Genomic DNA, 13,681 nt, shown 5'->3' with positions numbered 1-13,681 from the left:
AAAAGCTGTCGGATAAGCGCGGCTCCGTGCGCGAGCTTTTCCGGTTGTTGAATAGCGCGATCGCGCACGATTCCGGATCGCTAATACGAATGCGCGACCGATAATCCGATTTTGCTTGATGAATCAGGGGCATTGCCTTTCACAACACCCTATGGAACATTTGAAGCCACCATCACTTCAAAAAGCCGAAATAGTAAAAGTTATAGTTTGCATATTAGAATTCCTCTGGGACCTATAAGATGTTTATTACATTGAGTCTAATTTATTAAAGATTGCAGAAAATAGATTTCATAGCAGAACCTGGGTGATCATTCAAGCCTGGAATGGATTTCCTGAAAATCATTTGCTAAGAGTTGGCAAATGTTTTCAATCCTGGACCAGATTATTTTGGGATTTGCTGGATCACTCAGGCTCACCCATGATAGTCCATCTTCTTTAGTCTTGTAGAGCTTTATTAAATCAGGCCCAATGTGTGAAAGTGCACACAAACTGGTAAAATTCCTGATCTTAATGGTTTTCTAAGTGGGCTTCTAAATCTCATAATGGTTAAATAAAATTGTAGTATCCCTGTCTCACTCCCCATCTCTTAGGGCAAGTGAGTAAAATGTGAGCAAGCATAAACAACCCAGAAGCAGAGCAGGGAGTACAGACTGGACATTGAGTGGACTTGTTGGCTTTAGTGCAGTTGTACATTTACTGATTGGATCAGCAGGTCAATAACTGATTGTATTTGATTTTAGAAGGTACTAAGTAATATTTTGAGAAATGTTTTTATAGATTGTACAGACCTGCAAAAGTATGCACAGTCAGACTGCATTATAAGTGCATGCAGTACCATTTTCTAAGAGACGGCATACAAAGGCTGATTTTATAAGTCCTGTTACCCGTTGTAAAAAGGCTGTACATGGAAGCAGTCCCAAGAGACTGCGCTTACAAAGAATGCTTGGATTCACAGGGATTTTTCAAACAGTTGGAACATCTCTGCCTCTCGTTTGTGATTGTTCCCTTTTCTCAACAGAAGAAAAAGAGTATGGACACTTTACTATGCATTGCCGCATTTCAAAGCTTGGTAAATCAAGAAAAAGTGTTAGTGTCCATTTATGTAAAAAGTGTAGGTGTATGTCCATAGGATGGTGTACCGTCTTATAATGCTTTGTAAATTGAGATACGTGCAATAGTATTTCTTACATTTTGTTTACTTCTTTTTTTTCTTTTTTTTAGGGCAAGTCAAAGTGTTCCGGGCTCTCTACACATTTGAACCAAGAACGGTAATTTATGATAAATATTGATTACAATGTTTCAGCCATTTTTTTTTAAGTAGCCCTTTACAAGGGTGCTTAGACATGGTTGTCTTTATTAAGCTAGATATTCTAGGTCTTCTAGGAAACTTTATATGTTGCAGAACTTACAGAAGGTCCAAATACTGGTGCACAATAGAGAGCTGTGTCCTCACATCACTGCATTTTTGTTGCACTTGGCTCTTTAGTAATCTGCATTGGCACTCTATCTGTATACATTGAGGTACTGGGAAAGTAATGATTCTTTGTTATTTCTTCACTGAGCTGTAAAAATATAAAAAAGAAATACTAAAATTGATATGCTAATATTCTTTGATATTTCAAATTACTGTGTTCATTTTTAATATCAGTACCTTCCCAGAAATTAACTATTCATCCCACTCATGTATATAAAAGCTTCTTTATTTGTGCAACACTTAAAAGCGTACCTAAATTAAAAATTAGTGGACAACCCTTTTATTCAAAGTAATTTTTATTTTTTTGCAAAACCCTTCATTTTTAATTCTGCTTTAAGACATTTAGTATTGCATAGATTGTGTGATGGTTACAATAGATGTCCAATTCATATGTTTAGTTAAATAGGGGAGATATGACTGTGCGCTTGTTGGAGAACCTCTATGTGAGCTTAAACAAGTTACACACACAACTGTATTATACACACTGCTCCCCCTATAAATAGGGGAAGACTACCATGATGCAAGGTGCTGTGTCCTTCTTCATCAGAAGTTACAGCGGTCAACCCCAGTTGGTTGTTCAACGGTTCTCCATGAAATGTCACTAAACAATGTCAGGGGACAACTGTACAAACACTTTATTGATGTTTGAGATTGCAAATGTTTCTCCTGGATGACAGGTGGTCTAAGACAGAGCAAAGATCACACAACACTTTGATATAAGAAATGACAAACAGATGCCATATTGCCTTTCCATTTAGTGAGATATGTTACTTTTTGCAGTTGGCCTTATAGTTCTCCTGCTTAGCACGCAGACGTGTTGTACTGTTTGGTGTTAGGATTTTTTTTGTTTTATTAATGCAAACATAAGCCTAGAGCTACATACACACGTCAGATGATTCTCGTCCGATTATCGCTTAATGGCTGGTATCGGACGAGAATCTGGCGCGTGTACAGCACTCGTCCGACGTCGTTCGTGGGTTCCTCCTGGCAGGTGACGAATGATCGTAATACAAGTGAAGGGAAGAGAGTGCAGTGAGGTGCCGCTCGCTCGTTCTCCCCTCTCCGTAGGGCAGAATGGCACTGTATGTACAGCACTCATTCATTATTCAGTCTTTTGTGGTTGGAAAGGATCGTGAATTATCCACAGCAGCACGTAGACAGGATGGGATAGCACTAGAAGGCAATCAGGCTATGGTGCATTTCTCATGGACTGACAGGGAACATGGTCACTAAGCAAAGAAATACCTCCTCAGTATGCCTCTACTCCATTGGGTTTGCTGGTCCTGATTTCTAGGACAAGGACTGTTATCTAGAAGAGGTGTCTGAATTGTAAGAATGAATGGACAGGGTCTGTGTTATTCATTGGATCAATAGGTAAAAAATATAAAGGAAAAAAATGATTCAGTACATCCAACAACTGGGAGGCTGCAATACAAAGCATTTTTGTTTTTTGAACTTGCGCACCAAGTATAAATTGCAGCTTATATCCCCTAATTGAGGTCAGATTTTGCCAGTTTGTTTAAGTTTTCTAAAAGAAAAAAACAAAAAAACCTTTTTGATGAACTCAGAAAATTTCTTGACATTACAAGCCAAATGATTATTGTCATTTGAAAGAGGAGTTATCCCTATGGCTGTGTAATACTACTTTCCCACAAATCCAGAAGCTGCAGACACATACAAAGACAGTGCATTGGTATTCTAAACAGGGTTTTATATTTGAATCCATTTATTTTCATTTGTTTTGCTTTTTGTTTTTCAGCCTGATGAACTGTATTTCGATGAAGGAGATATTCTTTACATTTCAGATATGGTGAGTTTATAGGTAAACCGACCCTCTGTCCAAGGCCCTGGTTAGGTTTTTAGAGTTGTTCTTGTATGCATGCATGGCAATAGAATGGAAATATATTTGTTTTCTGGGCCTATGAAGGGAGATCAGTGATTCCTGTATTTTAAATCTCATAAACAGTGATAGAATGTCATTGTCTGAGATAATTGTTCATGTTTGTGGTACAAATCTAGCATCAGTACAGTGTTTATGATGTTGTTTAGCAATCATTTTTTTTACAGTGCTTGTTTTTCTACTGTGTCAGTGTCACTAATGATCATTTCCAGTGACATTTATTGTCTTAGTTTAATTTTAATTACAGGCTGGCAGATCGTAGTTTACCAGTCCTTAGATGAGGTTACTTTTTTTTCTCATTTATTCTCTCAATGTTAACCTTGTGAGTAACACACTTTCTGTCATAGTGTAGCTAAACTTTCCTCTACTGTATTTATTTTGGCAGCTATTGCTGCCCCCCACCCCCACCAGATTGGACATCTCCATTTTATGGAGGATTATTAGATTATACATTTTTGTGCTGTCCGTTCAATTTACACTAATTAATAAGGACCCTTCATTTCTGGCAAGATCAACAGATATTTTAGGTTTTTGCAAAAAAGTTTCACATATAAGGACCAGTGGCTGCAATATGTTACATTTATGTTCATGAGTTTAGGTATACTTTAGGTCAGTGGTCGCCAACGGGTGGAGAAAATATTGGTGGTCCGCAGGCTCAGGGCGGAGTTTAAATCCCATTTCTTAAATTTAATTGTAAGGTGTTTTCTTTTTCCAGAGTGATAAAAATTGGTGGAAAGGTACTTGTAAAGGAAAGACAGGACTTATACCAAGCAATTATGGTAAGCTAATAAACTGTTTTACAATCTGTGTCTTTAGGTAAATGCTCCTGTTTTATTGTTCTGGGTTAAATCATCATTAATGATTATGGGCCTGCATTTTATAATTGCACTATACACCAACTAATAAATCCAAAATTTCAAGGATGTCACTACAAATAGCAGTAAAAAAAGTCCAAGAAGTGCTGGACCAAATTTAAGCATAGCAAGAAGGTAGCAAAAAAATAGAAGGCTAAAAACATTCTCCTTTTATCAGAGCTAAAAAAGAAGGAAATATCTTTGTTATATTGGAGTATACTCGAAAATATTTATTAATTCATGTACATTTGTATGCATAAAAACAATACAAAATTACTACTACAAAGCTTTACTGCATATAAATGTTAATTTATTTATTATGATTGGAGATTGTGCTTTATATATATTAAGATGTTTATTTCATTTTTATTTTGTTTTAGGCTGTGAATAACTGGGACTTCCCCCTTAAAATGCATTGGCTGTTTTTTCTCCTTTGGGAGATAGATAGTTGTGTGAAATAAATCTGGATTAGGATATATTAGAGCTAGAGCCCTCTAACTCATTCGTTCTCTTACTAAGATTATGTCACATGACATGGCCTTTTATACAAATTGTGATTCTTAGCTCCTTTCCAGTGAAATCTCTGCTACTCCTGACGTTTTGCCCCCCTAATATTTAAAACTTTACCTCTAATATTCTTTTTCATTACAAAAGTCAAAACATCCCCCAGATATTTTATTGTAATGGTCAGTGGACAACCCACATTCAGAACCTCCTCCTGTTCATTACTTGCCATTAGATAGGACATTCCTAATAAAAGCCCTTCTACATTAGCGGTAAGTGTAAATGTCACCAGTACATTGGTGGTGGTTGTAAAGCCCTTAAACTGAACCTTTTGCATCAAAAACAGTTTAATAATGCATCCTATTCTGATTCCCATATCATAGGTTTAAGATGATCTAACAAGCAATAGAGAGGTATGGGCTTTACTAATAAGTGAGAAGTGGTGGCTAGTTTCTAGCCTTTCAGGGAGTTCTAGCTTTCATCATGCATTTTCCTTTGGTATTGTCTTTCATAAAATGGGTAAATTTTTTTGCTTTACAGTATTTAGATAATTTTTAATATTGTCATAAAAACCTATATATACTTTGGTGGTAATATTATATTTTTTTGCAGTTGCCGAACAAGCAGAATCAATTGATAATCCACTGCATGAAGCTTCTAAACGGGGTATGTATTATATGTGATTATTTACTGTACAACCTGACCTTACAGCCATCAGTTGTGGTAATACTTGGCGGCACCTCTTTCAATTGTTATATGCCCTGTTATTTCTAATATTAAACATTTAATCTTCTGATGATTAAGAATATATCTAATAAATGTTTAGATGTTTATAGGTGAATTTTAGCTTCAGATAGGATAGCAGTGGATTTCTGTGGTCAAATTTTAAGCTGCCCTATGTCAATGTTCTTTATCGATGTCTTGTAATTTCTGCTTACAGTGTTGGGTTTTTTTTTAATACATTTTATGGGCTTAACAAATAGTCATGCATAAGTTTGTGCTATTAACGTTCCAGCACAAAAAATTCATTTTAGTTGTGCATTGTATTCTGAAGTCAATGCTTTTGATAACTTTTTAGGTAACCTGAGTTGGTTAAGAGAGTGCCTTGAAAACAGAGTTGGTGTTAATGGGTTGGACAAAGCTGGAAGCACTGCTCTATACTGGGCATGCCATGGAGGACATAAAGGTTGGTTTTACATTTTTTCATGACTCTGTATTTAGGTTTTTTCTTAGTGTAAACAATTTCAGACTTTGTGCTCTACAAATGGGTATTAAGACTAAACGTTGGGTACAACACTTTTCATTTAAATGTATCAATAGCCACAAAGGATATAAATGTTTTTTTGTACATCAAATTCCTCTGCAAACTCAGTTATCTTGTAAAAGTGGGGTTGTCGGTATCACTTTGCTGCATGTAACCTGCTCCAAGATCAGAGTTATGGATGGGACAGATCAGCTCCGCTCACTACAGGGTTGCCTATAAGAACCTATGGTGGGGAATACCCTACGGTGGGAGTCACCCTGCACAGATCTGCCAGAAATACACAAATGACACCAAGATTCATAAGAGTGCACATAAATTATTAGATCAAATGGTATTTGTTTATCTGTTAAGGTGACAAATTGAGCTTTTAATGTAACATGTTGTGTATGCAATTCAGGTTTGCAGAATCATATAATAATACAAATGACAAAATAAGTAAAAAAGCAATGAAAAAAAACTTACACAACGTACCAAAGTCCCACTAATATTAATACTCATATATTGTTAGTTTAGAGTACAAAATGACAAAACTCTTTTGAGGTTCAAATTCTTTGAGATGAAGATTGTATCTTTATCATCATCATATTTATATATGAACAGAACATTTTGGGACATGAGCCCAGGATATATTCAAATGAAAACCATTTATTTTGTGTATTTTCTAGTGTAGAAAGTAGAGGCCAATCTAGGAAGTTTGGCTATTTCCTCTACTGTTGAGGTTGGTTTTAAATTTTACTGTATAAAAAATCAAACTGCAGATTTGTATTAATTGATTTAAAATGTCTATAATACTTCAAGAAGCTATACTATCTAAAGAGTAACCAATCAATTACTTGCATACTGCCAGTAGTTTACATAGTGGTACTCTATAGGCACAATTAGCTTGGTGGAAGTGGGCCTAGCCAGCCTTTTGTTTTATTAATTAGTACAGTAGGCGTTCTTATATAAAGACTATGTATAACTAGGTATATTTTCTTATGACATGATCTGGAATAGTGATGTCTCTTTAAAAAGATGTTTTTTTGAACTACAGATAATGGAAAGAATCTGAAAAAGGGGTCCCACATCTTTACAAATGTTCTGAATTCATTGCTTCATTGGTACAGATGGACAAGCATTACTGAATGATTTTTAAATGGTTCCATTTGTTTGGTGTACCTGTAAATGTATCCATTGGACAAAAACTTACCTATCTAGCCAAACCAATTTTATTCCAATTCGTCTGGGAACACATTAACAACTTATTTTATTCTTTTATTGTAGATGTTGTGGAAGTCTTACTTGCACAGCCAAATATTGAACTTAACCAGCAGGTAAGGATTTTATTCTGTTATTTTTATCCCTAAGGCCAGGTTCACATCTGTGCAGTGTGGTACTGCACACTTTATGCATTCATTCTGCTTGGCATACCAACAGATCTTACATACTGACCTGTGGTGCATTGAACTGAAATGCCCGGTACTGTGTGTACTTTGTTTTGTGACATGTAAATAGAAAGTTTTTCATGTGACTTTTATTCCCACAGCAAAACATACATTTATGTGACCACACAGCTACATAGGTGTGAATTGGGGCTTAAAATGTGAGCAAGGAAACATGTCTTTTTTATTTTTTTAACTGTTAAGTATGACTATTCTTTTAGACCCAATTATAAATATATGGACAGTAATAATTATTATTAGATCTACTTTTAAGAATTTGGCACTCCTTCATGGTTTAGGTTAATTTTTGGCATGAATACCGATGCTACACTGTTGTACATTGGCTGTGTATGATGAAAATTGCATTATTTTTTTATTCTAGCTACTTAAAGAGGAACTAAAGTTCCACTTTTACAAATGCACAATCAGGTTATTATTGCACGTAGGGACAGGTGATGTCTCTTCTGAAATAATACTTCGTACCTGCTTGATCACCCTGAGAAACTGGCAATTGCCTGACATTTCGGGCATCACCAGCACATGCTGGAAATTAAACAAGATGGCCAAAGATCGTATTTAGGAAGAGAAGAAAGGTAAAGATGGCAGTGCCCTGCAACAGAACGGGGACAGGTGAGTATTGTGAGTTTAGTTTCAGTTTAACATGCAGTAACAAACTTGTTGAAGGTGGGTGGTTAGATGTTAAAAGCTTGTAACACACTTTTGAACTAAAAGCCAATCTTGTAGCTCTTTAGACAAGTTTAATAAACATTTTAAAATATTACAGTACCCGTGTTTTAAATGAATGAAAACAATTTTAATCTCCTTTGTTCAGAATAAGCTTGGAGACACTTCTCTGCATGCTGCTGCATGGAAAGGATATGCTGATATTGTAGAGTTGCTGCTCTTGAAAGGTGAGATTTAGTGTTTCATCATTCATGCAAAGTAATTATCACATTGCTTTTTTTTCTATGACAAAAGACCCTTGGAAAAGTCATTAGTTACAACTACTCCCATTATAAATCTGTCATTAAGTAGCATCAATAAGAATTTATCTTTCTTGGAAATTACATTCTGTGGACAAGCCTAGCTCTACAATGACCGCTGATTTATTACATACATCAGTTATTGTTTAGACACATTATTTTACTGTTTTGACTGCTGTATATTATTTATAGTCTTTTTAAAGCAATGCTAATCAGCTTGTTGTAATTTTCATCTTTGTCTCTGGTACTACAGGAAAGTCTAAGACACATTGTGGTGAAATTAGTTTTTCCAGCTACATATATTTTCTATATTCTGGGTGCAAAAAGTAGGTCCTAGACTTGCTCTGCTATGTTTGTGGGTTTATTTCTCTGCTTGGTGTTTCAAGTGTGGTCACACTGTCTGTGAAGCCAGTGGTAAGGTCTGTTCATCCAGTTTCTATACCTGTAATCCTTGCTGGTCAGGAAGCCACTGCTTCACTTCCTGCCAAGCTGGGTTTATGTATTAAGCCTGTGACTGATGCTTGACATGTTTCCATTTGCTGGGGAGATGCAGGATGCAAACCTATATATTGATGTAGATTGTAAATCTTACAAAAAAAAAACCAGGACACCCTAAAGAATCTGGTTTTGATGCACTATAGCCATCAATGTATTTTTAGGATCCTTTTTCATTTTTAGCCATCGGTTTTCAATCCATAATGTCATTCATCTTGTAAAAGAAAATTTGATTTTTGTTCAGTACCTGCTCATGGCTGGTACATGTTTCCAAGATGATCAGAGGGTTTTAAAGCAGACCTAAACTAAAATTTGTAGACAACCTTTTTATGTAAGTTAAAAGTTACCTTCTTTTTTTGGGGTAAGGGGGTTTAAAGACCCTCTCCTTTCTGTCTTGATTACCGTGGTGCAAAGCCTCTTGGGATACTTAAGTCATGGATCCCAGGAGGCTTCTGGCTGCTCTTTCTTTGCAAAAGGGTTTTTTTCTTTATTAGGATAAAAAAAAAAAAAAAAAAGATCTCACACATGCTTAGTAAGATTGTCATTCTTCCTACCCCCAACTTACGCCACCCCGATTTCGCAGCTGCGCAGTGCAAGATCAGGTGAGGTAGGAAGATGGGCGAAGAAGATGGCTTCCTCCGCTCTGGGATGAAGGAGGATACTGGGACAATGTGGAACGTGATCCGGGATCCCTGGAGGGATTGATGGATTTAATTCATCAACAAAATACTTTTTGGCCCAAATTGTACCCATTAAAGTCTCTATAGTCATATCAAACTTTAGATCAGGGATGACCTTGCTTTCTGGAAATCTAATTTGTTCTAATGTGTTCAATCTGTGGAACTAGCATAAAAGAATAAATCCACAATAAACATTTAGGGGAAGTAATATTTACTGACAAAATACTAAATATCAAATCGGACAACAATTCTGCACCTTGACAATATTAACTGTTCATTTCTGTGGGTCCTTTGATATTTCTCATCTGTTAGAATACAGAATCATTTGTTGAAAAGGTAACAGCTCAGGCAAGTTTAATGCAAGTTCATTTACTGCAACATCCACAATAATGAATCCCCATAGTACTTACAGTAGGTTTATTGTTAATAAAATGTTATGGTCAGAAATACAAGCGTCAGCACAAGAATACTTGATGTGTTTATGTGCTTACTTGTAAGTGGATTGCTTTTTGAATTCCCACACAAACTTACAATTTAGATTGTTTTGTTAGGGGTTTGATTAATAAAATATTTTTCTTCTTCTTCAACGTTCTGTATATTTACTACCACTTTGTTTGTTCTGTTTAGGAGCAAGAACAGATTTAAGAAATAATGAGAAAAAACTGGCTTTGGATATGGCTACAAATGCTCAGTGTGCTTCCCTTCTCAAAAAGAGACAGGCACAAGGTACGATCCTCACTTTTAATGAGCCCATTTTTATAATCATTATGAACTTTTTGTGACCAGAATTTGTTTAAAACCTAATTTCCAAAGTTTCATAGTATCAGTTAAATTGACAATACCTTTGTTTTGAGGTCTGAGAACTAGAAACACAGTTGCACTTTCCAAGCTCTTCACTGCAATGTTAACTAATGTTCCTATGGCAAGGGACATTTGGGCAATGATTGGGTCAATGTTATCCCAGTGCGTGTCTGCTTTCAACACACTTTCAGAAGAGTGTGACCCCTCCACCAAGTGCCCTGAGCACCTGGCCTGAACTGCTCAGAACATATTTGGGCCATCAGAATACAGTTCCATATGACATAAAGGTCCAAACCCTGCACTGGGAAGAGGCTGGTTTTTGGCATCTGCATAAACCCAGAATTCATGAATTGGTGTGGTAATCCATATTTCTCTTTTATTGGGATTACTACACTAAATAGGAAACAATTAAACATAACACAAAACTCTGTAACGTATTAGAAAAAGTCCAGCCTTGGATACAAAGATAGATTCCAGATGATTGCAGATGTCACTCGAAAATGTGTTTTGACCCTAAAATATACACCTGTGTGTTATCCATTAGAACAGGTAGGGATAAATTGACACTCATAAAGCCTTGGAAATTGGCGTAGTACACCACAGGAGCTGATTTTTTTTTTTCCACATCTGTTTAATATGTTCTGCTTAGCTCTACATGTTTTACATGACTGCAGACCTTCATTGTTGCTCCATCAGTAAACACTGTTGATGTTTAAATATATCTCTTGCTGTTTTACAAGAAGGAAAAATTATTTTAGGCCTCTTAAAAACTGTCCAGTTAATTAAAAATCACGAAGCGCATACCTTTTATTACAATGATTTTGTTATAGATCTTAAGTACAGGCCAAGCTGGATTGGTCTGATTATGAACTGTGGCAGTGATATAGCTTACATACAGTTAAAGAGGAACTAAACTCAAAATCTCCCAAAACACAAAAAATACACTTGCCTTCCATCGGGCAGTCCGATCCATCTGTAGGTCTCTTCCATTGGGTCCCGGGTCGTCCCGGCATCTGCCTTCAGGCCGGCATTCTGGGTGCCGACATCTTCGCCTCTTCTTCCTAAGTCACCCGACCCAGGTGTGAGATTGGGTGACGTAGGTTGGAAAAAAATTGACGATCCCACTGCGCATGCATGAGATTTTTTCCCTTTTCACGAAAAGTCTCCTGCGCATGCGCGAAATGCTTGGGCATGCCCAGAAGGAGCAGCCAAGAACCAAGGCTTTACCCTCCCATTCATTCTCGTTCGCCTAGACAATTGAGAATTAGACAATGCTGGACCCTTTTTTTTGGGGGAAAAAAGGGTGTTGCACTTAAAAAAAAAAAAAACAAAACAAAACAATTTTTAAGTGAATATTCTGAGTTTAGGTACGCTTTAAGCATATTATCACCAAATAGATCCAAGAAACCATTCATTTCCGATCAACTACTAGAATGACACCATTATCCTGGGTGTTGTTTAACTTATGTACTCACTGCCCAATTGAACACCCAGTTTACATCCACTTAATACATTGGAGGTGCAAAAATAAGAGGTGTTCAGGGTTCGTGCAAACTTTTCTTCTTAAAGCATTCCCAACCTGAGCAGAATAACCTGGCAGCAACTGTAGAGTGGATTTTTTGTTTTCAAGGGCCAAGAAATGGTCCTATTGGTGTTACAGACCCCCTACTAAGTTAGAAGTATTTATCAACAATCAGGAAACCTCATTCTTACTATTGATTGCAGAGTTCTATGTCTGTTTTAGTGCACCATGTTGGACCACTTCTTTCCCGTAGAGAACAAGGGTCCCACTCTACAGTATACTGACAGGGACAAGTTTGCACTAATGGATTTGATATTTTTAAGGTTACACAAGCTTTTTTTTGTTCCCGGTAACCACCATGTGAGCTTCCTTGAAAATATTTTGTCTTTTTCTCTTAGTTTACAATTGTTGTGCATACCCATTTACATATATGTTATTGGTTTTCGACTCACATACCTGTGAATCTGTTTGCATGCAATAAATGCTTTACTTAAGGAACAATTTTAAACCCAGCCATATCCATGGCGATAATAATGTGTTTGGATATTTGCAATGAAAATGAATTAGGATGAAAATTTTACTGCATTTGAGTATTACTTAACTGCTTGGAAATTCATGTATATGCCATAAGACTAATCAATTGAGTTTTCATATCTGTAGTAATAGAAAAACCTCAAAAGGTGATTGTATTTGGCAAGTTTAGTTTATTTCATTTGCCCAACTTAGACTGCAGTCAATCAGCTTTTCTGCTGAATAGAAATGGCATCTTCGAGTCTCTTTGGATTTCCATACCTCACTATTAGCAGTATACCAGGACTGACCACCTTCAGTCATCACTAGCAATAGGGGATATTTTTATTCTAGAAAAGTACTTGTTAAGAATGCCTCTGTTGCCCATAACAATTACATTACTGATGTTACAATAACGTCTACTTCCTAGCATGTAATATATGTCAGTACTTTTTATTCTGTTACTATCCTTTTTTCCACAGGAGTCACACGAACGTCCAGTAATGCAGAAGAATATCTTGACGATGAAGACTCTGATTAATTCTCAGCTGTAAGAATCAGAGCAACAGGTTTAGCTGCAAATTTGCCATTCCAGTGTGCACCTTTATTTGAACAGGACCTAAACTATGCATCATCCAACAAGATGTTTTATTACTGTACTTTTGATTTTTTGTTTATTATATTAAAAACGATAGCAGAGAATTATCTGGCTACATTGTTTGTATACTATGCACTTGACTTTTGTTACTACATCTTATTTTTGTTGTTTTATTTCTGGATCTATGTACTGTGCCTGATTTCTATTTCTTTTTTCAGATTCTTTCAAAATTTGATAAACTTTTTTTTTGACTAAAAGAAAAGGCTAACATTAATTAAATGTTTTAACTTGTTAGACAATCAAACTGGTTATATTTAATTTTGTTTTGCATACGTAATAAATGTTTCTTAAAAAAATCTGCTGTCCTATTGTTCTTTAAATCCAATAATATACTAGAGGCTCTGTTTATAAAACGGAACCACCTGACATTCCCTGGTGGTAATCAATTACTGCCATTGGAAGATTCCCACCAGGGAATGTTTAAGGGTATGTCAGATTCCCTGTTTTATAAATAAACCCCTTTGTGTACTAGACTGTTTATTGCATGCATTTGTGCTGGGCTGAATTTGCCTGTATTTGAATGGTTTATCTTAAGTGTCACAAAGCTAAAACGTTCTTCATTGACATATACATTTAATAGATATTGTATATATAGTAACTACATTGCAGAGGAGC

At 36.1% G+C, this 13,681-nt stretch overlaps 1 protein-coding gene across 1 annotated transcript in view; it reads left to right on the top strand.

Annotated features, from left to right (window-relative positions):
* Positions 1-13,310, top strand: part of OSTF1 (osteoclast stimulating factor 1) — a 24,803-nt gene extending 11,493 nt beyond the window's left edge. The window contains exons 2-10 of the mRNA XM_072404139.1: positions 1,222-1,268; positions 3,234-3,284; positions 4,090-4,153; positions 5,345-5,398; positions 5,811-5,918; positions 7,260-7,309; positions 8,250-8,328; positions 10,203-10,301; positions 12,891-13,310. Of these exons, the coding sequence (XP_072260240.1) occupies positions 1,222-1,268; positions 3,234-3,284; positions 4,090-4,153; positions 5,345-5,398; positions 5,811-5,918; positions 7,260-7,309; positions 8,250-8,328; positions 10,203-10,301; positions 12,891-12,949 (611 nt within the window). The 3' untranslated portion in view covers positions 12,950-13,310. The remainder of the gene's footprint in view (positions 1-1,221; positions 1,269-3,233; positions 3,285-4,089; positions 4,154-5,344; positions 5,399-5,810; positions 5,919-7,259; positions 7,310-8,249; positions 8,329-10,202; positions 10,302-12,890) is intronic.
* The last annotated feature ends 371 nt before the right edge of the window (positions 13,311-13,681 follow it).

This window comes from Pyxicephalus adspersus, chromosome 3 (genome assembly GCF_032062135.1).
Source record: "Pyxicephalus adspersus chromosome 3, UCB_Pads_2.0, whole genome shotgun sequence".
NCBI lineage: Eukaryota > Metazoa > Chordata > Amphibia > Anura > Pyxicephalidae > Pyxicephalus > Pyxicephalus adspersus.
The sequence above is the reverse complement of the archived record's forward strand: the minus strand, read 5'-3'. Positions and strand labels throughout refer to the sequence as shown.